The 26,968-nt window shown below is 45.7% G+C and overlaps 1 protein-coding gene across 1 annotated transcript in view; it reads right to left on the bottom strand.

Annotated features, from left to right (window-relative positions):
* LOC135908327 (uncharacterized) overlaps nucleotides 1-26,968 on the bottom strand; it is a 165,504-nt gene that overhangs the window by 20,682 nt on the left and 117,854 nt on the right. The window contains exons 5-6 of the mRNA XM_065440086.2: nucleotides 26,250-26,344; nucleotides 9,143-9,374 (exon numbers count right to left, since the gene is read on the bottom strand). Coding sequence (XP_065296158.1) covers nucleotides 9,143-9,374; nucleotides 26,250-26,344 — 327 coding nt within the window. The remainder of the gene's footprint in view (nucleotides 1-9,142; nucleotides 9,375-26,249; nucleotides 26,345-26,968) is intronic.

Here is a 26,968-nt window from a genome sequence, read left to right as displayed (position 1 = left end):
TACCTTGCTCTAATTTGTACCAGCCTTAATCCTCCTTAATCCGCCTCAGTCTACCTCAATTCACATTAATGCACCTTCATTCCTCTTAATACACCTTAATTTATCTTAATCCTCGTTAATGTACCCTATTCCAGCTTAATCCACGCTGGTTATGATTTCTCCTGCCACTTCTTGAGGACAACGGCCGCTTTGCTGCCTCATGGGACAAGTAATGCTTGCGCTTTTATATTGTCGGTAGTGGGCGATGCGCCCGCTCTCCTCGAGGTGAGAGTGTCGCGCCGTTCCCTATACATACGTCCCGAATCCACTGCGGGTCATAGTTTGCAGCGTTCCAGCCGCGCCAACCCCAGAAGAAGACGATGAACGATAGGCTCGGTTTCAAACGTCCATCTGTATATTTAAGTACTTTTTTAGCAAGTGTAGAGTAAAATTTTGCTGTTTGTGCCTCGCTCTCACGGAACGCTGGCCTCGGGGCCACAGTCCTGCGAGGGAAGCACATCAAGCGGCTCCCGATGTGCACCGCACCGAAGCAGCAGCGCGGCAAGCCTCACCCCCTCCCCCCCCCCGCACCTCCTTCATGATGCTCTGATGGCATGCATCACAAGCAATCAGCAATCAGGTCAGCATGTTATTTCTGTAGACCACAGAGAAGGTGAGCAAGCAAGGAAAAGGCTACGTGCAGGTGAGATCGACACAAGGGAATCTACAGGACACAACGAAAAGACGGACCAGACAGCCTTCACTGTTGTCTCTTGCAAAAGGAGCCGCAGGTGTTCCTGTTATATTCAAGCCAACTCAGGCTGACAGCAGCTTATACAAAGCGAACCCAAATCTTCTCGCTTCTGTGGCCATGACAACAACCCAAGAAAACATACTCAGCCATTGTCTCAACAAGGATGGCAGCCTCATGATGACAGTGTCTCCACTTCGTACAGCTAATCGCCTTCCTCGTGGTGATAGATCTGTCGGGTATTACTCTAGCAGCTCGAGTTCCATACTCCTACTTTGCCACGTGTGGGAGGATACAGGACGTTCCTGTTGAGTAATCGGATGACAACCTCAAGGAGTATTTGAGCGAGCAAGGAATCACATCTGCTATAAAGGCAAGTTTTGTACGTCCCTAACGAAGATGGCGTGGTAACGGAAGCCCGAAGACGCTCGGTCATCCTGGAATTCTTAAAGGACGCACTCTCACCAAACCGATTGTCGCTTGGATTCTGCAGTTATCCCGTGACGGAATACATAGGGTCCGCTACTTAATGCTTCAGATGTCAAACACATGGGCATATAGTGAAATATTGTAACAGCCCCATCGCCTACAAGATTTGCGTTGATGCACATACGCATAAGGAGGCTACGTCACGTTACCAGCCTCGATGTGCAATCTGTGGAGCTGATCATGCTGCATCATAAGGAGTGTGTCCCAAAAAGAAATCAGCCACTCTTGCTCGGACAATAGAGCAAATCCAGAGAAAAGTGAGGAAACGACGAGAACCACCACCGAATCCGGATGGGACATATAAATCTACAAACCAAAAGCAACAAGACATGGTACAGCGCAGTGACACGGCTTCAAAAAAGCCATTCTGCTTAGTCGTGAGAGAAAACCAGCAGTGGCCTTCATCTGCAAAGGGCCAATCATAGCCCTCAAGTGATATAGCCGCAAGCCCACAACAACAAGTGTCCCCAAGGTCGCAGCAGAAGTACAGGAGCTACCAAGAAAAGCTGTTGGATGGTAGCACTGTAAATTAGATATCAAGTATGCTGATTTTCATGATGTTCGCAGGAATCAAAGCTATTCTCCGTGCCGGTTCCTCATTTAAAAGCATCCCTGAAGCAGAGGCCGTCGTGGCTTTGGAGAAGTGACTAGCGCGAGAGTGGACACTGGGCACAAAAGGGCGACAAGGACAAGCGCTTGTCCTTGTCCCGAAAAATCCAAGGACTGTTAGCTGCATTGACGTCACATTCGTATCACGTCAAGTTGCCCCTTTGTTCGGATGGTGTGCAGATTTCTAGATTCGAGGTAGTGATCACTACCCGGTTCTAATCTCTGCGCTTCATTTCCGGACGTCGCCCATAAAAGTGAAACTGAAGTGGGTAGACTGGAAAGCTTGCCCAGGCAGCCGTAGACAAAGGGATCACAGCCTCGACTACTAATGCAGGATTAATACCGATAGTAACTCATTGCCTCAAAGAAAGTGCCCACTCTGCTACTAAGCATTGTAATGTACCTACTAGGTACGAGGAATTTCAAAGTTTATGTGCCATTCGAAGGCGTGCCGAAAGGAAGGCTCTACGTACTAAGAATATCGAAGACCTCCGACCTATCGACGGGCACAAAGGCATAAGGCGTTACCCCACCAAACGGAACCGAAAAAGGTGGAATTACCTTGTGGGACACTGGACATGCGAACACCGCTGAGCAAAATCTGGCGAGTCGTCAGAGGCATTCGCAAAGAGCCGCAACAGCTTCATCCTTTTATACCCCTCACATTTCCCAAGGGCATCCCTGAAAGAGGTGGCAGAGCATTAGTGTAGGCTCCTTTCCAGCGGGGCACAACCTTCTCGGTAAATCGCAAGTCATCAGCCTAGTTCACATCGAGCGACCCTTCCTGACTTAGAGTTTTCATTTACAATAGAAGAGCTCATGGCCGAAATTGGTGAAGTAAACAAGCGATTTATCACCTGTCCATGGCGGTGTGAATATGGAGCCCTCACAAATTTATGCCACACACCTCGCCTAGGTCTTCTGGAGTAATACTACGCCTCATGGATAACTGGGGAGGTTCCTACAGAATGGAAGCTTGCGTGAGTTATTACTGTATTGAAGCCAGGGAAGCAGCCGACAAATTACGCCTTTTTCAGACCCATATCTCTGCTTAGCTGTGTAGGGAAGGTATTCGAATAAATGATTCAAAAACGACTGAATTGGTTCCTGGAAATTACAAAAGTTTACCCGGAGGAAATGAATGGCTTCCGGCAACATAGGTCCGCAATTGATAATGTCATTGCCTTGGTCTCATCAATCGAAGAGGAATTCGTCTGCGGAAATAATCCTACTTCATTATTTTTGGACATTAAGGCAGCATATGATTCGGTCTATCAGAAAGCAAAACTTGACGCTTTGGAAACCCTTGGTATTGGAGAACGTTTTTAAGCATGTATTGCAGACAATCTTCAAGGACGCCAACTTTCCATCTGTACCCCGCATGGTCCCACGGCGCTTTATGACGTCGAGAAGGGAGTGCCACAAGGAGCTGTGTTAAGCCAAATATTATTTAATTCAGTCGTCATCTATCTGAGAAGAAATCCATCCATCTGATTTTGATGCTCCGTAGCGTCAAAATCAGACTGTATGCGGACGACATCTGCATTTGGAGTGTGGCGAGTTCCCGCAGTACCACCCGACAACGCCTACAGAGAGCGCTGGCAAATATAACAGCCTACCTAAATCCAAGGGGTCTGAAATTGTCTCCCGACAAAAGCGTTGCTATGGCTTTCACGCGGAGGCGTACGGAATAATACCCACTAGTGTTGGGTGGTCGTACCATTCCGCATATCAAGACGCAAAGGTTTCTTAGAGTGACGATCGATAGGAACCTCGCATAGTTGCCTCAAGGAAAAAAACTGAGTGAAAAGATTTCCTCGGCATCGCACGTATTCCTATTTTTAGCCGGATTACAGTGGGGCAGCAACTGTCGATCAATAGTGCTCCACCATAAGGTCTCCGTCGACGTAACACTACGGTATTACCTCTAGGTCCCCCACACAGTGTCTCCCACAAGCAAGAGAAACCTTGAGGCAGCATGGAACAACTGCCTTCGCGTATGCCTTGGCCTTCCGAAGGAATCGTCCCGCTCAGGAACTGTAGCTGAAGCTGGATGCCTGCCTCTTGATACGCTATCTTCGTAGGAGACACTTCGGATTCACCTCCGACACGCCATTCATGCGAAGACCCACTTTTTATGGGAAGAAACCGTGCTACATCTAACTTTGGACAGGCCGTCGGAAGCATATCTCTTTTGATTCCTGCTCAGGCGTCACAAATTATGCCATGAAACATTTCACCATGGGCAATGTCCCCAGTGGAAATCGTGCCATATATCCCTGGAATCAGCGCGAAAAAAAATGCCTCAAGCAGCGACTTATCAGGTAGCTTTGGAATATATGCACAAAGAATGCGCAGCCGCAACGCACATTTTCACAGATGGCTCTACAATTTTGTTCCCTTTAAAGGGCAACGATTATCGTTTCCTCCTGAGCGAGGGACATCATCTACGTCAGCAGAGCTATATGGTAATAAGAAGGCCGTTGTCTATTTACTTCGACAGCAGCCACCAAGGACATGGGTGATTTTCACGGATTCAAAAACAGCCCTACAAAGTATGTCGATCAGGCGGAAACGTTGTAAAAACCAACCTGCAGCATCTGACATTGCTTATCGTCCCCACAATAGATTGCTGGGAATTCTATCAAGTTCCAGTGGATACCTGGCCATACCGGTATTTCGGGAAACGAAAAAGCGGATGATGCTGCCCGAAAGGGACTCCAATACCGCAATTTCAAAACATACTTTGCAAACGCCGACGCCTTACCATGGCGAAAAATATGCCTATCAAGATAAAGACCGCATCTGGAATCTACCACTTCACCAAGATAACTTCCTGCACTATCATTCTCATCATCACCACTACCACCATCACCACCATCATCATCATCATCATCATCATCATCATCATCATCATCATCATCAGCCTGGTTACGCCCACTGCAGGGCAAAGGCCTCTCCCATACTTCTCCAACTATCTTAGTCATGTGCTAATTGTGGCCATGTTGTTTGCAGGGACCACATGCAGGGACGACATGGCCACAATTAGTACATGACCGGGGTTGGTGGAGAAGTATGGGAGAGGCGTTTGCCCTGCAGTGGGCGTAACGAGGCTGATGATGTCTCTGCAAACTTCTTAATCTCATCCGCCAAACCTAACTTTCTGCCACCCTCTGCTAAGCTTCCCTTCTCAGGAATCCAGTCCGTAACCCTTAATGACCATCGGTTACCTTCCCTCCTCATTAAATGTCCTGCTTATGCCCATTTATTCTTCTCCATTTCTACTAAGATGTCATTACCTAGCGTTTGTTCCCTCACCCAATCTGCTCTTTTCTTATCCCTTAACGTTACACGCATAATTCTTCCCATAGCCCGTTGCGTCGTCCTCAATTTAAGTAGAACCCTTTTCGCCAGCCTTCAGGTTTCCACCCCGTACGTGAGTACTGGTATGGCACAGTTGTTATACAGTTTTATCTTGAGGCATAATGGCAACCTGCTGTTCATGACCTGAGAATGCCTGCCAAACGCACTCCAGCCCATTCTTATTTTTCTGGTTATTTCAGTCTCATGATCTGGATCCGCGGTCACTACCTGCCTTAAGTAGATGTATTCCCTTACCCCTTCCAGTGCCTCACTACCTATCGTAGACTGCTGTTCTCTTCGGAGACTGTTAAACATTACTTTAGTTTTCCGGAGATTAATTTTTAGAGCCACCCTTCTGCTTTGCCTCTCCAGGTCAGGGAGTGTGCATTGCGATTGGTTCTCTGAGTTACTAAGCTTGGCAATATCATCAGCGAATCGCAAGTTACTAAGGCAGTCTCCATTAACTCTTATCCCCAATTTGTCCCAATCAAGGCCTCTGAATACCTCTTGTAAGAATGCTGTGAATAGCATTGGAGAGATCGTACCTCCCTGCCTGACGCCCTTCCTTATTGAGATTTTGTTCTTTCTTTATGGAGTACTACGGTGGCTGTGGAGCCGCTATAGAAATATTTCAATAAATTTACATACGGTTCTTCTACACCCTGATTCCATAATGCCTTCATGACTGCTGAGGTTTCGACTGAATCAAACGCTTTCTCGTAATCAATGAAAGCTATTTATAAGGGTTGGCTATATTCCGCACATTTCTCTATTACCTGATTGAAAGTGTGAATATGGTGTTCAGTAGCCTTTACGAAATCCTGCCCGGCCCTTTGGTTGACAGAAGTCTAAGGTGTTCCTTATTCTATTTGCCATTACCTTAGTAAATACTTTGTAGGCAACGGACGGTAAGCTAATCGGTCTAATTTTTCAAGTCTTTGGCGTCCCTCTTCTTATGGATTAAAATTATGTTGGCATTCTTCCAAGATTCCGGTACGCACGAGGTCATGCGGCATTGCGTATACAGGGTGGCCAGTTTTATAGAAGAATCTGCCCGCCATCCTTCAACAAATCTGCTGTTACCTGATCCTCCCCAGATGTCTTCCCCCTTTACATAGCTCCCAAGGCTTTCTTTACTTTTTCCGGCGTTACTTGTGGGATGTCAAATTCATCGAGACTATTCCCTCTTCCGTTATCGTCGTGGGTGCCACTGGTACTGTATAAATCTCTATAGAACTCCTCAGCCGCCTAATCTATCTCATCCATATTAGTAATGATATTGCCGGCTTTGTCTCTTAACGCATATATCTGATTCTTGCCTATTCCTAGTTTCTTGTTCACTGCTTTTAGGCTTCGTCCATTTCTGAGAGCACGTTCAATTCTATCCATATTATACTTCCTTATGTCAGCTGTTTTACGCTTGTTGATTACCTTGGAAGGTTCTGCCAGTTCTGTTCTAGCTGGAGGGTTAGAGGCTTTCATACATCAGCGTTTCTTACTCAGATCTTTCGTCTCCTGCGATAGCTTACTGCTATCCTGTCTAATGAAGTTACCACCGACTTCTATGGCACACTCTTAAATGAGGCACATATGATTGTCGTTAATTGCTTCAACACTAAGGTCCTCTTTCTGAGTTAAAGCCGAATACCTGTTCTCGACTTGTCCTGCGTTATATTGACCCAGAAGTGAGACCGAAAATTCCACAACCACTACCTCGACAATTGGGACATTGTACCTTCGTCTTCGACTGAACCTGGCATACACGAACAATTATCTGTACCGCAAAGCGCTTACCACTAACCTTTACTGTGGTAACTGTGGCAACGTAGAGACAACGGAGCACGTATTACTAGAATGCGCCACGTGCCACGACGAGAGGCAATTTTTTGAGCAACAAGTGGACGTGATTACCCACCATCTTAGGTCCAATGCCCGGCCCTTCAAAACAGCGGCGATTTTTGCATTTATTGTTCAAATATCTGTCAGAAATTGGGCTAATAGGCAAGCTTTAAAGATTGAACATTTCATCACAAGCCTAAATTTACCCGCCATGTCGCCTGTAAATGTTAGTATCAGGCACCCTTGCGCATCTCCTAATTATTAACGCGAAAGCTTTAAGGAGCGCGTGTCGCAGAAAAGCCGGTGTCGTCGCCGGCAGCAGCGTTGGCCGTGGGCGAAAAATCGCGGAAGGTAATTCATAAATAAAAACAACTTGCAAGATTGGCTGGGTGGGAATCGAGCCAGTGTCTCCGGAGTGTGAGACGGAGATGCTACCACTCAGCCATGAGCTCGATGCTTGAAAGCGGGGCAAAAGCGCCTCTAGTGAATTCGGTGTCGGCTTAGAAACGTGCTGTAGAATGTTATACTGCGGTGTATATTGGTAATTATGAGCATGTAAATTACAGAAGTTGCAGTTAAACGCGTAGCCAAGTACGTTTCCGCATGTACATTTCTTCTGCGCTTGGCGCGCACGCAGAGCCATCTTGCGGCAAACACAGGAGACCCGCTCCTCGCAATGTACAGCTGGCGCGCCACTCGCCCGCTTCTAGAGGACGACACCATCGAGGCGTCAGCCCCATGATCGCGTCCGCCTTCATGGCGCGTCGCGGCACGGCTGTCCGTGCCGATTACGACGTTTGGCTAGCGTAGAATCTTTCTCCCTCCGAGAGAGCGAATTATTTGGTTGGTTCCGCTTGCTCAGGCGCACATTTCGTCTTTGTGTGACTCAAGAGCATGCCGAGTGAATGAGATGGCGGTGCGAACGGGGTGCCATAACGCTATGGCGTTCCACCCTTGAAGGCGAAGCTTAGGCGCCTTCCTTTTTTTTATTCTCTTATTCTCCCACTCTCCTCTGGAATAGTTTAATCCCCTTCCCGTCCCTATACCGAGCAGAATGCCAGTGGTTGTAAACGCGCTGGCGAAATTCTCTGTTTTTCTAATAAAGAGTCTCTCTCTCTCTCTCTCTCCAGCAGCGCCTGCTCGCCGTCTTGTCTGTACATGCTCCCCCGTGCGCTGACGCAGCAAAAGCTTTGGGACGCTCACCATGAGCCACGTACTTATATGCTACAGTGGGGCCCTGCTTCACCTAAAGGATAAATTCCCGACAGTTTCTTGTTTGCTTCAGTCAAAGCAAAAGCGAACGCCCCTCTGAACATCTTTAACCTTGACGCATCATCTGCACGGAGACTAGTTAGCGTTTGCTCGTAACACTCATCATTAACCGTAAAAGAGCAGATGGGCGTAGTAAATTATTGATGCAGTGAACAATTACGGTTTTGCGCATTCGGCATCGCCAGCGCATCATCAGCGCTAATGACGTGCCCCGCTCCCCTCCCCCTCTTGTAAGTCAAAATAAAACCAATTCTGTAGCTATGTCTCGCCTCTAAAGGCCTAACAGCGTCAAAACGAAGAGCTGATCTCAATAATAGCAGTGAAACTTTCCTAATGTTAAGCTCTCAGCATGAGATGAGACTACGCGATGGCTGATTTCACGATTGATTGCTGTGGCGACGGGAAGCAAGAAACAGGCGTTAATTTGGATAGAAGCGAGCGCATGCGCGGGCCAATGGCTAGCGGCGTAAAATAAAAACTAGCTCAGTGCTGGCAACTAGGCAGCCCTGACAATTTTTGAACATTTTAGGGGGCGAATCAGTACAGTGATGGGGAGGAGGTTGGAGGACGAAACGAACGGGTAAGGAGGAATAGCGCTACCTTGAAAACTTATTTTATCTAGGCAACTTAGTTTGGATGCGTCAGCAATGCCTTCACAGCATTGTATTGTGCATAGTCTACATATTACGCGTATGTGCAGTTTGCTATTAAGGCAGCTGAATGCACCTGCAGTTTTTTCAGGTCTCCCCCATATCTTTCTTGTTCCACTGTTACAGAGCGATGTCCTTGGTGCACAAATTTGCCCATTTTAGAATAAACAAATTATGCCTGTATACGTACCATGAAGACGTTGTCTAAGACGATGTTGTGTGATTCGAAGTCTAGATAAGTCCTTGTTTCGGTGTTTTTAAAGGACTGGTCATTGATTAATTTAGATTCGTTTTGCGAAACAATATTATAGTCAGTTTCGCCGACAAATATTTTTAACACGTAGGATTCGCCAGTATTGGCATACGCTGGGAAGTTCACTACTGTTTTGGCTCCACTGACGTTTCCAATGGCGAAGCTCAGCCTGCACAGAGAAAAGAAAAGATGGAACCAGACTGTAATACATCACTGAATACAAATGGCACGACGCCCCAAGCCGATTGGTTCAGCTTTTACTTCTTTGACGCCACACTAAATCTTGAAAGTTTCCTGCTGTGACCACAAAACGTCAAAAAACAACATACAAGAGAGAACAACGGAAGAGAGCACCACTCACAACTACTTTATTTTTACAGAAGACGGATGCATATATACCCTCAGTCAGCGCCTGCGCAACAAGCACACTCAAGCATCAGGTGAGGTAAGAGAAGGAACTTTCAACAAACGTTTTTTTCTGACTTGTACAGTGATAAGGACGTTTGACTAACCCACAAGCTACCTTTCTTACTGATATAAAATGCTTGTATATTTCCCTAGTTTTCGTATTTTTGCTACTGGCCAGAATCCGTGCGTCCGAAAAGTATGCCTCACAAGAGCGCCAGGCTTAGTTTCTAATATGTTTAGACATATTAGGGCCCTCTTTATTTTGCTCATCGTTTCATTCATGTTGCCTGATCCGCTCAATTACACAGCGCCCAGTATGATGTACATAGGAACAGCCACAGGAGAGGGGAATTGCATATACTTCCCCTACGGCACATTTCATGAGCTCTCACCAGCGCTTGGTTCCGTAGCCTCTTTCTTTTTCTTTTTCCTTTCCTTTTCCCACTCGTGAGAAAAGGCCTCCGAGCGGAAAGCGATGCCTACTCGCTACCTTCTTCAAATTGTGGGCCAACTTGTGCGCATACGACACGGCCATGGGTATGACCTCTTCTTGAGGGACCTCTGCCGCAGCTCTCGCCACCCTTCTCTTCATTTTTTTTTTTTTTTGCAAGATGCTTTCCGGAGTCTTCGTTACGAGCGAAGCATGGAACCGAGCTGAAGCCATTGTGGCCAATTGGTTTTCGAAAGTCGACTGCATCTTGTGAGTACCAGATTTACTGAGTGCGGATTCAAGGTAGAGTGGAGCAATTGCTCTTTTTACCAGTTTTGAACTAGATAACTCGAATGGCCGAAGCCATTCTTTGCACACGTAGCATAACCCCAACAAAGCTGATCTGAACAGAACTCAATTTTCAGAATGAAAAACTGTAATAATTTACCCTCAGGCAGTTCACTCGTAACAACCAAGCCTTTTCTGGGTATTCTAAATGGTGATGAAGCCGCGCCCACGCCTTCACTGAAGTTCAAGCTTGCGTCCTCGGCTAAAATTATAAATAAATCGTCCAGATATCTAAAGATTTTAAAAACTTGTTAGTTGGTAAAACATGAAGCAGAATTTGGCCCATTTGTGAAAGAAGCATATTACATAGCACTCGCGCTAGGCAGAATCCAATGCATGTGCCAGATTTCTGCAGAAGGAACTGCTGGTCAAAAGTTATACAAGAGGATTCTAAGTAGGATGTTAAAAGGGCTAAAATGTCTTCAATAAAAATACCGGCAGAGTTCCGAAAACCATCTTGGGGACATGTGAAACAAATTAGCAGATTTCTCGGGTCCGAGCTGTAGCGCCAAATTCTTCTGCATAACGATCTTCTTCGCACAGTTTTCCTGGCAGAATATACTGCCTGGCTTGGGTCTTTTTTTTGCATAATGAATCCTTACCAACTAGCTCAGCTTTCTGTCGTTTTGTGCCCAATTCCTACATACTACAGGACCGGTGGGACAAGAGCGGCTGTGGTTAGGAAGCCACAATTAGTGAATCCTTCTTTTGGAGTCCGAAGGTGCACATAGTAATCCAATGCGATATACTGGAGCTCCCCGTGGTTTCCGCTATGACTAGAATAGCAGCTAAAGTATTTCAAGAGTTAGGAGATGCTATCGAAGATGGCCGCACCAGCTGCCGAGCTTGGGTGTGCAGTGAACACGAAGCAGTGGAAATTGACCATTGCACATTGTAAATAACGGTGTCTTAAGCCACAGGGCGCCTTGCTAGGTTGCTTCAATGCTAATCGCATTTATTTCGCCGTCATCCTGACATGAGCTTTGCTTCAACGTTTAGTGCCTATGTAAAGTGGAGATCTCAGCAGTAGGGTAACAAGGACACTGCGAAGTGCGACGCAGTCAGGACGTAGAGGATTTATTTGTACAATAATTACTCAAACGATCTAATCGTCCGGGACGCCGCGGAAAGTGTTGTGGCACGCAGGCGATCTGTGATGCTGTACGCATGTCAGAAATTCCTGTACGACCACCGCCACACGAGTCCTTATCCCCGTGGGTCTCTGGCATTACGTGAGAGAAGCTCCTGGTCCACTTTTAGAGTCCCAACTGCCTTTTGCTCCCAGCCACACCACTGATTTATAGGATTGGCCTAGTCGTACTCAAGCTGGCGTTCTTACACTTTGCGACGGACATTGTACACGCCATCTGATTTAAACCGTGTGTGCCGGCTTATGCTGCCGGATCCTAACGAGCACTGCGTTGGCGTCCCCGACTCCGGGAACTTGTCACGAGGCTGAAAACGATAAAGCCGTTTTGGCGTTATTTAAGTGACTAAAGCGATCTTGTTCTCTGTTTTTCACGTGCATCCGTTTTTTGCTCAAAAATAATTGTACGTACACGTTTCCTTATTACCATATATCATTGAAACCATTTCATTTAGGTCTATACTGCGATATCCGCACGTTTATCGACGAATGCGTCAGCTATCACCGTAAATACAGGGCGATAATTTGTAGGTACTATGGAATTTTTGAAAATCGCCTTAGGCACATGGGATGATCTTTGTGATTGAGATGGATTAGGCAACTACGACGCCCATTATAAGAACACTTGAGGAGAGATAATTGTAGAATTCGCGGAAAGGAATAAGTTGAGAATCATGATCACCTTCTTCAGGGAGTATTGGAACAAAAAGTGGATCTGGAAAAGCCCTAATGGTGAAACGGGAAATGTAATCGACTTCACACTTTCTGCCAATCACAGCATGGTTCAGGATGTAGCAGTGTTAGGTAGGGTAAAGTGCAGTGATAATAGGTAGTGAGGGCTAGAATTCATCTCACGTTGAAGAGAGAAAGAGTAAAATTGGTCATGACGAAATAGGCTAACCTGGGCGCAGTAAGGGTAAAAGCAGACTAATTCGCGCTGTTACTTGCAAATAAATATGCAGGCTTAGAACAGAGAAATAAGGATGACATTGAGGCAATGAATGAAACCGTAACAAGGCTGGCTTCAGAAGCAGCACTTGAAGTGGGAGGTAAAGCACCAAGTCAACCAGTATGTAAGTTCTCCAAAATAACGAAGGACGTAATAAAGAAACAACAAATGAAATTGTCCAACTCAAGAGATCAGATAGAATTCGGGGAACTGTCAAAAGTGATCAACACGGACAAAATAATGGATATTCGAAATTATCCCGCCCGAAAGACTACGGAAGCATTCCAAAATGGACGCAGCATGAAATCAGTGAGAAGAAAACTTGGCATAGGACAAGCCAAGATGTATGCACTGAAAGATAAACAGGCTAATACCATCAGCAATATTGAAGATATAGTAAAAGTTAAAGCAGCGGAAGAATTCTATATCGACCTGTATTCTACCTAGAGCAGCCCCGATACCTCTATTCGAAGTGATAATGAACAGGTTACAGAGGCTCCTTCTATAATCAACGATGAAGTTAGAAAGGCCTTAAACACGAAACGGGGAAAAGCGCAGGAGAATATGGAATGACAGTCGAATGAATCAAAGATGGGGGAGACATAATGCTTGAAGAACAAGCGGTCCTTTATACTAACTGTCTATGGACTTCAACGGTCCCAGAGAACTGGAAGGATGTCATCATCACATAATTGTGATCATCACCATCAGCAGCAGCAACCTGTTTTATGTCCACTGAAAGACGAAGGCCTCTCTCTGCGATCTCCAATTACCCCTGTCCTGCGTCAACCGATTCCAACTAGCGCCCGCGAATTTTCTTATTTGATTGCTCGTGGGTTGAACGTGGGAGCGGCCCGCGGCGCACTAATCGCGCGCACGGACGGACTTCAAGAAAGTTATTCATCCATCTATCCAACGCTCCACCTAATATTCTGGTGTCCTCGACTGCGCTTCTCTTCTTTTTGTACGCATTCTTTAACCTCAATGGTCGACCGGTTATCTAACCTACGCATTACATGACCTGCCCAGCTCCATTATTGCTCATAATGTTAATTAGAATAGCGTCTATCCCCGTTTACTATCTCATCCACACTGCTCTCTTCCTATCTCTTAACGTTACGCCTCATATTCTTATGTTTCATCGTTCTTTGCGCGGTCCTTAACTTGTTCTCGAGCTTCTTTGTCAGTTTCCAAGTCTCTGCCCGATATGTCAGCACTGGTAAATTGCACTGATTGTACACCTTGCTTTTCAATGATAATGGTAAGTTTAAAGTCAGGAGCTGGCACTGCCTACCGTATGAGGTCGAACCCATCTTTATTCTTCTATGAATTTCCTTCTCATGATCAGGGTCCCTTGTGATTAATTGAACTAGGTAAACATACTCCTTCACAGGCTCTAGAGACTGACTTGCGATCCTGACCTCTTGTTCCTTTGCCCGGCTATTCATCATTATCTTTGTCTTCTGCATACTATTGTTCAACCCCACTCTTGCACTCTCTCTGTTAAGGTCTTCAATCATTTATTGTAACTCGTCTGCATTGTTGCTGAATAGAACTATGTCATCGGCCAAACGAAGGTTGCTGACATATTCGCCGTCCATCGTTACCCCTAAGCCATCCCAGTTTAATAGCTTGAATACTTCTTTCAAGCATACAGTGAATAGTATTGGAGAGATTCTGTCTCCTTGTCTGAACCGTTTTTTTATAGGTATATTGCTGCTTCTGCAGAATGAAGGTAGCTGTTTACCCTCTGTAGAAATTTTCCACGGTATTTCCGTAAGCGTTCTGTACTCCTTGATTACGTAATGCCTTTATGACTGCTGGTATCTCTACTAAATGAACTGTCTTATCGTAATAAATGAAAGCCATATAGAGAGGCTTTTTGTACTCTGCGGATTTCTCTGTAACCTGAATAATGACATGGATGTGATCCATTGTAGCGTATCCCTTCCTGAAGCCAGCCTGTTCCCTCGGTTGACAAAAGTCAGGTGTTGCCGTTATTCTATTCTAGATTATTTGGGTAAATATTTTTTATAATACCGGGAGTAAACTAATGGTGCCTATAATTTTTCAATTATTTCACGTCTCCCTTTTCCTGGATTAGTTTAATGTGTTCCAAGTATTATGCCTCCTCCATCCTTGATGAAATCGACTGTTATTCCATCTTCTGCTGCCGCTCTTCCTCGTTTCATGTCTTCCAAGGCCCTTATGACCTCATCGCTAGCTATAGGAGGAGTTTCTGTATCCTGTTCATTGCTGTTTCTAATGGAGGTATCCTGATTCATCTGGGTATTGTACAGGTCAGCATAGAATTCTTCCGCTTCCTTTACTGCATCTTCGAGATAGCTGATGAGATTACACTGCTTATCTTTCAGTGCATACATCTTCTTTTGCCCTATGTCAAGTTACTTTCTCATTGATTTCCAGCTGCGTCCATTTTTTACTGCTTCTTCAGTCTTTCTCATGGTATATTTTCGAATATCACTTATTTGCGCCTTGTTGATCAATTTTGACAGCTCCCCGAATTCTTTGTTATCTCTTGAGTTGGACACCTTCATTTTTTTGTCTTTTATTTATTAGATCATTTGTTACTTGGGAGAGCTTGCGTACTGGTTGCCTTGGTGCCTTGCCTCCCTCTTCAATTGCTGCTTAAGCCAGCTTAGTTACGGCTTCATTCATTAGCTGTATGTGATCGTGATCTCTCTGTTCTAAGTCTGCATATTTGTTCACGAGTACCATCCAGAATTTGTCTGCTTTTACCCTTACTGCCTCTATGTAGACCTGTTGCTTCCTGAAAAATTTTGCTTTCTCTCTTCAAACTAAGGTAAATCCTAGCCCTCAGTAACCTATGATCACTGCACTTTATCCTAACTATCATTTCTACATCCTTCACTATGCTGGGATCAGCACAAAGTATGAAGTCAATATCATTTCTTGTTTCACCATTAGGGCTTTTCCAGGTCGACTTTCTGTTGCTACGCTTCCTGAAGAAGGTGTTCATTATTAGAAGCTGATTCCTTTATGCGAATTCAACCAGTATCCCTCCACTATCGTTCCTAGAATCGACGCGGTAGTTGCCAATTCCTTGTTCATCAGCCTGCATTTTCCTCACTTTTGCACTGAAGTCTCCCATTACTACAGTATACTGAGTTTGCACTGTTCTCATCGTTAATTTGACATCTTCATAAAATTGATCTACTTCCTTATCATCGTGACTGGATGTTGGAGCGTAGGCTAAATTGAATGTATACCTCTTATTAACTTTGACTACGACTACGGCTACCCTCTTATTAATGCTGTCGAATTCGTCAATGTTGACCGGTTTGCCATTATCGATTAGGAATCCTACCCTGTATTGCTTCTTATCTGTTGTTCATATAGGAGGTTCTTATCTAGGGGACCTCTATCGCAGAGGACATGTCCGTTATTCAGCAATGTATAAGCCACAGAATTTCTTCCAATCTCACTAAGGCCGATGATATCCCAAGCAATGTCTGACAGATCCTGAAAGAGTCCTGCTAAGCTAGGCTCACAAAGGAGATGTTAAAGAATTGAAAAATTATAGGCCCGTCAGTTTACTTTCAGTACTGTATAAAATATTCATCAAGAGAATTTTTAATAGAATAATGCCAACACTGGAGTTAGTCAACCAAGAGAAGGTGCGTGGGGTAACACGTGATGTTCCATATGATAGTCTTGTTTTGCTCTGTTTTCGTTTTCTATTTATTGGTGCGTGCGTTTGGAATGTATTTCAGTTGTGAGTTAGCGCTCGTCCTTGTCTTTCCTCGGCATTGTGCTCGTGCCTCCGCGCAAGCTTTTTCAGTATGCAAGAGAACAGGCTGGCTTCAGGAAGGTATGCGCCCACAGAAGCGTTCACAACAATGTCATCAGACAGACAATCGAGAAATCTATAGAGTACAATTAGCCTCTCTATATTGCTTTCGTAGATTAGGAAAATGCGTTTGATTCATTAGCGATACCAGCAGTCATACAGAGGTATCGACTTTATGAATGAATACAGGAGGCTTACGCAAATATCTTGGAATATATCTACAGAGATTTCACAGCTACATTATTTCTAAACATGGAAAGTAGGAAGATACCTATAAAGAAAGGGGTCAGACAAGGAGACACAATCTCTCAGATGCTTTTCACTGCAGGCTTGGAAGAAGTATTCGAGCTATTAAACTGGGCAGGCTTAGGAGTAAGGATGAAGGGCGAATGTCTCAGCAACCTTCGGTTTGCAAACGACATTGTCCTGTTCAGCAACACTGGGGACGAGGTACAACGAATCATTGAGCACCTTTACAGACAGTGTAAGAGTAGGGTTGAAGATTAATATTCGGAAGGCAAATATAATGATCAATAGCCTTTAAGGGAACAAGATTTCAGGATCGCCAGTCAGCCTGTAAAGTCTGTGAAGGAGTACGTTTACCTAGGTCAATTAATCACAGGGAACCCTGATCATGAGTAGGAAATTCATAGAAGAATGCAAATGGGTTGGACCGCACACGGCAGGCAGTGCCAGCTCCTGACTGTGAAGCTTACCTTTATCATTGAAAAGGAAGGTGTATAAGCAGTGCATTTTACCGGTGCTGACATATGGGGCAGAGAGTTGTAGACTGACAAGAAAGCTTGAGAACAACTTAAGGACCGCGCAAAGAACGATGGAACAATAGGAATGTTAGGCGTAACGTTAAGAGACAGAAACAGAGCAGTGAGGATCAGAGAGCAAACGGGGATAGGCGCTATTCTAATAAATATTAAGAGCAAAAATGGAGCTGAGCGGTTCATATAATGCGTAGGTTAGATAACCGGTGGACTATTGGGGTTAGAGAATGGGTGCGAAGAGAAGAAAAGCGCAGTCGAGGACGGCAGAAGACTAAGTGGGGTGATGAAATTAAGAAATTTGCAGGCACTAATTGGATGGCGGAGGACAGTGCCAATTGGAGATCGAAGGGAGAAGCCTTCACCAGCAGTGGACAAGAAAGTGGCTGATGATGATGGTGATGATTCGCCGAGGCGGGTATTAGTATCCCGAGAAATCGAAGCATACCAAACTAATTAGCGAACATTCACTAAATAAACTTCTAATTTCTTTACGGTACATATTGCAATTTAGGAATTGTGGCTTCCATGTTTTCAAGACGCATCCAAGTGAAATAAATTTCTAGGATTACACCAGCTTCCAAATATAATTTTCCAAAATGTGTGACGAAACACATCGGCGTTCTTGTTTCTTGCGTGCTTCAAAGCATAAAATATCGTCTTGTTAAGAAAGGTGAGTGGACCAACAGTGCAGGTGAGTTTTATGGCGCATATCCACAAACTGGTGCTGTTTTGGAAATTCATGCCAAATGAATAAGTTTGACGTTTTCATTGGGTACAAATCGCAATTGCAATATCTGGCACACAAACATTAATTAGGAAGTTAAGTGTTGATTTTTGTTAATTACTTGAATATGTGTTTAGACTTTTCGTGCAAGCAATGTCCGCTTTGCTGAACAATCTAGTTCGAGGAATAGAAATATAACATCTGTAACAGGCAATTTTTAAAGATTTCATCAAACTTAGAAATGATCACGCCGTATAACATTACTGATCAAATATCCCTTCAGCCTAACCTTGCTAATATTTCTGAATGGTGTGATGATACCTTACTAGGTAGTGAGGCTCAACATTAATAAGTGGGAAACCACATCGATTCTTTCAAGCTGAAAGGGATGCTGAACCACTCATCGGGCGTGCTGGAAAAACGCAGTCCGCGAAAGGCATACGCCACTCTGAAAATCTCAGCCACATGTTGCAGTCGTGGGCGGTGCGTGGAACTGAAGCGGAGCACGAGTTGACATATTTACATACACTCTTTCTTCAACCGAGGCCTGCTCCTCAAAGGCTTTGAAGATGTCGGCAGCTTGCTCTTGTCGTGAGTGTAAGGTTCCTATAGACGGCTACTATCGGCTGAGCCTGATAGCTTACACCGATCACGCATAATGTTTGGATCATTACACTTATTCATACGCTGTTTATGTGTTTATTTATTGGTGCAGTTTAATCAACTGATTGATGTAAGGAAAAATCTGCTTCCGAATTTCGGTAAGAATGACACACTTCCTGAAGACGCAAACTATTGTTTCCTCACGCTCGGCCGCTGCCGCCCGCGTACTAATTTTCGCCAACCTGCTTATCGGTGTCGCTGCCGCTTTGTCTCACTAATTTTGATTAGGTTTGAACACTCGACTAGCTCGTACCACGCGAAACGTAAGGTCAGACCACACAAGTACTGCTTAATGGGTGAGTATGAAGGAAAAGGAAGGGTGAAAGGATGAGCACTATTAAATCACTCCTCCTGTTACTTGTCCTCTTCCTTCATACTTGAGTCGAGTTGTGCTAAATCAAGACAAGTCAGACCACTCGCATGTTTCCTAGCGCGCACTCACTTTTGGCCAGGGGTGGGCTAATGCCCTCATTTGTTGCTTTTATTTTTTTCTTTTCCCACCGCAAGTATCTTCCTGACCTCACCCTCACATTGCGAAATTTGGCGGCCCTGCCTCACCCTCATTCTCGCTTATGAAGCAATTATCCGCCCTTCCTTACCCTCATGCTGAAAAGGATACCATGCTTCTTTTACCTTCCGTTTTGTACAATTTCAAATAGACCATTTACTCTACCGGCGAGCTCAGTTTGGCGCAATGATTGTCTGGGGCTAGTCCTATTAGACAGTTTCGTTACTGCGTACGCAGCGTACGCAACAGAGTTGCGTACGTAAGATCGCTAAGTTCTGAAAAGTGTGCATGTGCCGAACGCCACACGAACGGTACGGGATGCGTACGCGGCCGCTGCGTACGCACGCATCCGATTCTTGCTTGCCTACGCGGGGAGCCTTGCTTGCTGCTCTCGTGGTTATCATTTGTTCGGGAGACAAAAGCGTTTCCCTAAATGGCAGCGTCAAAGGCGGCCAGCTGAAAGCTGCACTTTTGAATGGCCTACGATTTGGCTTTGCTGCGTGAAGTGAACGCGCAGAAGCCATTGCCGGAACCTGCACGGTGGGAATGCATAGCAAGAATAGGAACTTTGTTTTCTGAGAAAATGTTCAGTGTGTGCTGTTTGCGGGGAAGGCTTGATCTGCTTTTTGGCGCAGTTCGTCGCAAATGACCGTGCCAGCCTTAGAAAGCAAGTACTCGGTTTTGAAGCGAAAAGCTTCACTACGCTAGTCAACACCACGCTTCGCGCGCGCAGGCGTATGTCGGAATTGGCTCCGTAAGCGTGTTCGAAGTCGGCGCAGGTGGCCACTGCCGCGCGCTATGCGTCATTAGACAGTTTTAGTACTGCGTCATGACGATACGTACGCAGCACGCAAGGGCTTTGCGGAACGTAGGAGCGCGTGTCGCTTTGGGGCTTTTAGTACTGCGAAATGCCTACGTACGTAAGAGGGCGAGCGTTAGACGCCGGGCGCGTCTTAGCGCATTGGCCGTGTCCACCAGTACGTCGAACCGTCGGCCAAACTAGACGCTGTTGATCTGACTAACGTGATGTAACGTATGGGCGCGTTCCCGCTTCCTCGAACTATATTTAGGCCTTTAAGAGACTCTACTTTTAATGCGGATGAAATGCACGAATCACATAGAGAAAAATAAAGACCAAACACTTGCTTTCTGGGGCTGGCACGGTCATTTCCGATGAACTGCGCCAAGAGTAGGTCGAGCCTTTCGCGCAAACAGCGCACGCTGAAGACTTTCGTAAAAGCAAAATTCATATTTTTGGTTATACCTTCCCACTTTGCAGGATCCTGGAAAGAGTTCTGCGCGTTTACTTCGCGCAGCAAAGCCAAGTCGTACGCCCCGGAAAAGAACAGCCTTCCGCTGGTCGCCTTCGACACCGCCATTTTTCGAAACTCTTGTCTCGCGCTCTCCCGAACGAACGAGAACCACGAGAGCAGCACGCAAGGCTCCCTACGTACGCACGCAAGAATCGGATGCGTGCGTACGCAGCGGCCGCGTACGCATCTCGTAGCGTTTGTGTTGCGTTCTGCACATGCGCAGTTTGCAGAACGCAGCGATCTTACGTACGCAACGCCGTTGCGTACGCTACGTACGCAGTACTAAAACTGTCTATTGTTTGACGTTCGCCGCAAGCGTGTGTTTATCGCGGAGGCCGACTATATTACCGCTTTCCAGAGAATAGGCGTGCGCATTCAGCATGGAAGGAGAAGAGAGTTAAACTACCGATACAGATAGCTGTGTTTATGGCTTTACAGAAATCGCAAGACAATGTGCCCAACAATGATGAATAAAGACGTTTAATAAACCTGCATAACTTATGGTATATATCATCGATAAGCAATTTGTATAACTAAACAACGCACACGTATAGCATAACCATAAGCTAACCAAAGCATATCCATAAGTGAAACCGTAAGCATGACCATAGGCTAAATTAAAAAGCATAACCATAAGCTAATCCGTAAGCATATTCATAGGCTAAATCATAAAGCATAACCATAAGCTAGACCATAAGCATGACCGAACCTTTTCGCTTCGAGATATCGAGGCTTAACCTTAGCTAAGACTAAGCCAATTTTTTAAAGTTTTTTCTCTATATGATTCGTGTATTTCATCCGTACTAAATGTAGAGTCCCTTAAAGGTCTAAATATAGTTCGACGAAGCGGGAACGCGCCCATACGTTACATCACGTTTGCAAGATCAACAGCGTCTAGCTCAACCGACGGTTCGACGTACTGGCGGGCGCGGCCAATGCGCCCCGCCGCGCCCGGCGTCTAACGCCCACTTACGTACGTAGGCATTTCGCAATGCTAAAAGCCCTAACGCGACAAGCGCTCCTACGTTCCGCAAAGCACTTGCGTGCTGCGTACGTATCGTCATGGCGCAGTGCCAAAAATTTCTATCGTCAAAGCGTGCCACACTGCTTTGCTTTCAGGCGCTTGTCCATAGGTCGGCAAAATAAACGTAACTCCCTCAGACTCGCTCACAACTTATACTTTTTACTAAGGGCTCACTCGAACTCCGACTCACCGAAATTCTACTCAGCGCGGCTCACTCGGATTCAAACTCAGCAGATCTCTAAATCAGCTCTAAATCAAAATCAGCTAAATCGACGTTCAGTAGAAGTGTACGATTGCCCAGAGGAATTCTATAACTCTGCTTCGCCTCATTCTTCTCGAAGCTTGCGCTGGCAGCTGAGCATTTGGAATGACCGGTCACTCCACAGTGGCAACAGTAGTACCACTCATCACGGACAATGCCAGAAGCGTTGTTTAGCAGAAGCATGACCAACGAACGAGCACAGCTATGATATCAAGCCACGCTGAACGGCAGACCGCGACTGCTGTCGCAAGAAGGCCGAACACCGAAGCAAAAGAGGGGAGGGTTCGAACGAACGCCGAACAAGAATGGTAAGTGCACCGACGAAACCTACAAAAGGGGAGAAACTCTGACAGCATCTAAGTTGCTCGCTTGTCGCAACAACGCAGCCCGCAGCGCGCCTCCTTCCACCTTGGCCGCAAGGGAGAAAGGGCAGGCTTAGGCGGCATGCACTGGACTCGAAGCGCCCGGAGAACTTCGCGCTTTGCAGTGGTCCTTCCCCCACTTTCTCTCCAAGGCTGCTCAAACTTAAACAGGGGAAGTACTTTGGGGGGAGAGGGGTGGAAGTGCGGTGCCGATAGTCCGGACGCAGCGGCGCCTACTTTCGCGGCCCGTGCTCTGCGCGGGTAAAATTGGAGGCGCGCGTTCGTGAAGGGGAAGTCTCGCTTGTAAGCGCAGAGCTGCGTATTGCCGTGCTTAATCTTGGTTTCTCCACTCGTGTGATACATCTAGTACGGTATCGCCGTCCACTCCGCCAATACAGCTATGTTTTTTCTGTGTGTTTAGGTCGGCAAAATAAAAAGTAAATTGACTCACAATGCCGGCCCTGCGGCAGTGGATTTCCAGCGAAGCGGTTGAAAACCCCCACTACAGCTGCTGCAGGGGTATGCCAATGCTTTATTTGTCAATTCCTCCTCCGACGCATTATTCAGCCGCAGGAGAATGTGGACGGGCGGACTTCCCCTGTGCTGCAATTCCGCGGCAATACGACCAGCGGCAGCACGCCACCACCGTTCATGTTGCCGTTTCTTTACCCTACGCCACACCTCGTTTTCACGCTACTCCTCGGGAGATCCAGCATGCGTTGCCTACCCGTAGCTTTGCTGCAGCAGCAACGAAATCAGTTGCTATGCTGGTTCTTTTATTTATGAAAAGCTAGTGACGTTACTGCCTACGTCACAAGCTGCCCTCGCAGCGGCAGCTTGAGCAAGAGTAATCTGTGCCCGGGAACGTATGCGGGGAGCTCTACGTGTCTGGTACTGTGAGCTAACTAATAAAGAAATGCTGCTTTTCTAAAGCGTGAGGTCACATCTTCCATGTATGCCGCAGTGGTTGCATAAATCGGCGGTGAGCAAAGTAAAAAAAAAAGAAACTTCAGTAGACATGACCAGAAAAGACATGACCTTAAGCAAAAACACGACCTCAAGAAAATCATTGACTCGCATCCAGGAACTGAGAAACAAATTCTGGAAGAAATCAAGCGTAATCTTGTCAGACACAATGCCCCCAAGGTTACCGATCCCCGACCGTACAAAGGCGAACCAAATCTCACCCTCGACAGCCCTTTCACGCTTCTTGAACTTCATGCCGCCCTTGCCAAATCGACCCGTAACACATCGCCAAGAAATGACGAGGTGACCAACAAGATCCTACGAAACCTCCCTGACACGGCCCTAAATGGACTCCTCGACTACATGAATAACTTCTGGGAAAAAGTTAAGCTCCCGGCAGAATGGAAGCACGCAGAAGGTATTATAATCCCAAAACACAACAAGCCACTACAAATCAGCAACCTACGGCCCATATCCCTTACTATCTGCGCTGGAAAGCTTCTTGAACGCATGGTTCACGATCGCCTCATGCCTCAGGACTCATCGCCTCAGGACTCATGCCTGGCACAATGTTTGGCTTCCGACAGCACCTCTCAGCACAAGATATACTACTACAGCTTAAGGAAGACCTCTTGGACTACCTAGAACGCCACAAAAAGTTCTCTATTTTAACGATAGATGTTAGAGGAGCCTTCGATAATTAGAAGCATGAAGCAATCCTCCAAACTCTCCAAGACACAAACTGCGGAATCCGGACCTACCAATACGTACACGACTTTCTCAATGATCGCCCGGCTGCGGTGGGTATCGGCAACATCCGAAGCGACAAGTTCGAAATGCCCAAGAAAGGAACTCCACAAGGGTCAGTCAGTTTCACCTTTGCTGTTCAATCTCGCCATGATTAAGCTCCCACAACAACTCGAAGGAATCGAAAAATTAAGCCATGCAATATATGCCGACGATATAACGTTATGGACAAAAGCGTCCACAACCGGCCAACAGCAAACTACCCTCCAAGAGGCAATTGATCAGATAGAACAATACCTCTCAAGATGCGGGCTCCAGTGCGTCCCCGAAAAATCAGAGCTACTTATACTCAAGGCAAGGAGCCGGGGAAGACCAGCAGCCTACGTCGCTCCAGATCCCAACGTCACACTGAATGAAATCGATACCCCTCAAGTTGGCTCACGCTGCGTCCTTGGCCTCACAATACATAAAGACGGTTCTGGCGCAGCTACACTTCCGAAGCTTCAGAGGACCCTTACCCAAGTAACCCATCTAATTCCGCGTATAACCCCCCAATGAAGAGGACTTAAAGAGCAAGACACCGTCCAAATAACCCAAGCACTCCTTATAAGCTGGATCACATATGGTACCCCGTATCTACTCCTCAAGAAAGCTGAAATTGAAAAACTCAACAGCATCATCAGAAAAGCAATCAAGAGCGCACTAGGACTATCCTATACGACCTCAACCACGAAACTCCTAAAACTTGGCCTTCATTATACCTGGGCAGAAATTAGTGAAGCGCACAGAGCCAGCCAGCTGGAATGCCTTAAGCTGACTCAAACAGGCAGAGCAGTACTTCGCAAACTCGCATATAGCGAAAACTTCATAGAAGGCTCAGACGCGAAAGCCCGATTGCCGCCACTTCTTCGTGACACTATCTCGGTCACTCCAATGCCTCGCAACGTGCATGCAACATACCACAAAGACAGAAGACAAGCAAGAGTCAGAGCGCTGAGCAAGAAATACTCAAAGGACCCCAACACGAGATAGACAGATGCGGCAAAATACCCAGGTAGAAGAGCATACGCAATTACCATAACCAACAACCAAGGAAAGGAACTAATCGCTACCACCATACCGGCCAGAAATCCAGAAACGGCGGAGGAAGTGGCCATCGTCCTCGGCATCGCCACATGCAAAGACACAGCAATCATCTTGAGCGAATCGTAAGTGGCATGTAGAAACCTTCGAAAAGGCCGAACTTCTGCCGCAGCACTGAAGATTCTGAAAGAAATAACGAGAGCCCAAGAACTACCCGAAAGCTGCGTCGCATGGACCCCAGGCCATGAACACGTGGGAGGAAACGAAGCGGCACATGCTGTCACCCGAGAGCATACCAGCCGGGATTTCCTGCCGCATGGTCTCCGGAATGCGACCAGTGTGGAGGACATTCCGATCAATTACGCCGTAATATTGCACCATTACCGACTGGAAAGAAGACAATGTCCTCTACGACATCCAAAATTAAGCATGGAAGAAGCCACCACCCTCCGCAGACTACAAACGAATACTTATGTCCATGGAATTACCATGCACCGAATGCACCCCACCGAATTCTCATACCTATGCCGATATTATGAGGTACCGGACACCCTCCAACACATGGTGTTGGTGTGCCCACACCACGCGAACAACAGTCAAGATGATGCCCCAGAACCGCTATAAGCGATCGAAGAAACGTGTGAGGCAATGTTAAAGGCCCAGAGCCTGGAAGATCAGCGAGGTCTGGAGGACCGAGCCCGGGCTGCGGCATTAGCCAACGGCTTTCTGGACTAAGAGAGCCGCCCACCAAAGGTGAAGAAAGAACACTTTCTAGCTGTTTCACACAAGAAACGTTCATTCCTCCTCCTGCTCCTCAGTAGTAATGACTACACTTCACTGGTAATTGCATACGCATACATTACTGCATTGAAAAGCCGAAGCGAATACTTTTCTAGCAATAAGAATGTTTGTTAACAGCATGAAGCTGACCAATATTTTTTTTTACATTTTATGCATATGGATGGCGAACTAGACAGCACATGATTCTATGTGCTGAGATGCAGTCATGTCTCTACTAAATCGCTAGCGGTGTTTTTCATGCCGAATGTTCCAGGTTGATTACAAAAATTTGAAAACAGAGAATTTGTTGCAATTAATCAATATATAATAAGCAACCACGAGTTAATCTATTCAACTATTCAGCCCGTCACCCTCATGGTTCTACCGCACTTTTCTGTGCATTATTTTTCTCTGTTAATCCACTCCTGCTATAGCGCTCATTGCGTTGCAGTATGTACAAATAAATAAATAAATAAATAAATAAATAAATAAATAAATAAATAAATAAATAAATACCACATTGGACAATTTTTTGATTCAACATGAAAATACTTCCCAGTTCATTTTATCTTTTGCTGGGTTCTTATATAACTTATACATTGTACATTTAAACAAATCCGGACACTCGCAATAAGTCTTAATAGGGCTACACCCCGTAGAAAAAAACATGACTTGAATGTTCAGAGAAAAAAGATATTTGCATGAAACATACTACTCACCCTTGGTACGATGAAGTGTTGTAGGTGTATCTGCACTTTATTGTCACAACCGATCCAGAGTAGAGATGATAGGCGCTGCAGTTTTCCCATCGTCTCTGCATAGGTAAATAAACCCGAACGGGTATTACAGCATGTGTCACAGACCAGCTTTTCTGTGGTAGCTGTTTCTGTGTACGTACACACTAAAGAATAAAAGAAGTGCTAGCTTTCAGCTTCATTGTCTGAATATATATGTCTTAATAATCGAGTCTAAATGCGAAATATACAAGACATCTGTTTTTATTCTACGAGAAGTGTTGAACTGGCCAGGCTCTAGTTGTCTGCGAACAAACGTAGCTAAAAGCAACTACATACTCTACGTCGCCAAAAATCTTGTTGATAACGAACAATGAATCTTTAAACTTTAGCAGCAAATGATGCGAAATCTTAATCGAAACTACTTTCGCTTATGCACATCCACAACATCACACACAGAGTACAAGAACTGCTGCACTTCAGAAAGTAAGCTATATGATTGTATTGCACCAATTTCCGACTTAGTAGCTCGCCTTCATAAATGTGCATATCCCACACGCAATTATTACTTGCTGAAAAATGGATCCCTTCTGACTATCGTATAATATTGTTAAGCAACATACCCCACTTCGAGCTATCTTTTACTTGACGTATTCGTTTGCTTATATTATTTGCCAATATATTAGCGAAAGATTGCCCTTGTT

This window comes from Dermacentor albipictus, chromosome 6 (genome assembly GCF_038994185.2).
Source record: "Dermacentor albipictus isolate Rhodes 1998 colony chromosome 6, USDA_Dalb.pri_finalv2, whole genome shotgun sequence".
Taxonomy (NCBI): Eukaryota; Metazoa; Arthropoda; class Arachnida; order Ixodida; family Ixodidae; genus Dermacentor; species Dermacentor albipictus.
This window is presented reverse-complemented; position numbering and strand designations above follow the sequence as displayed.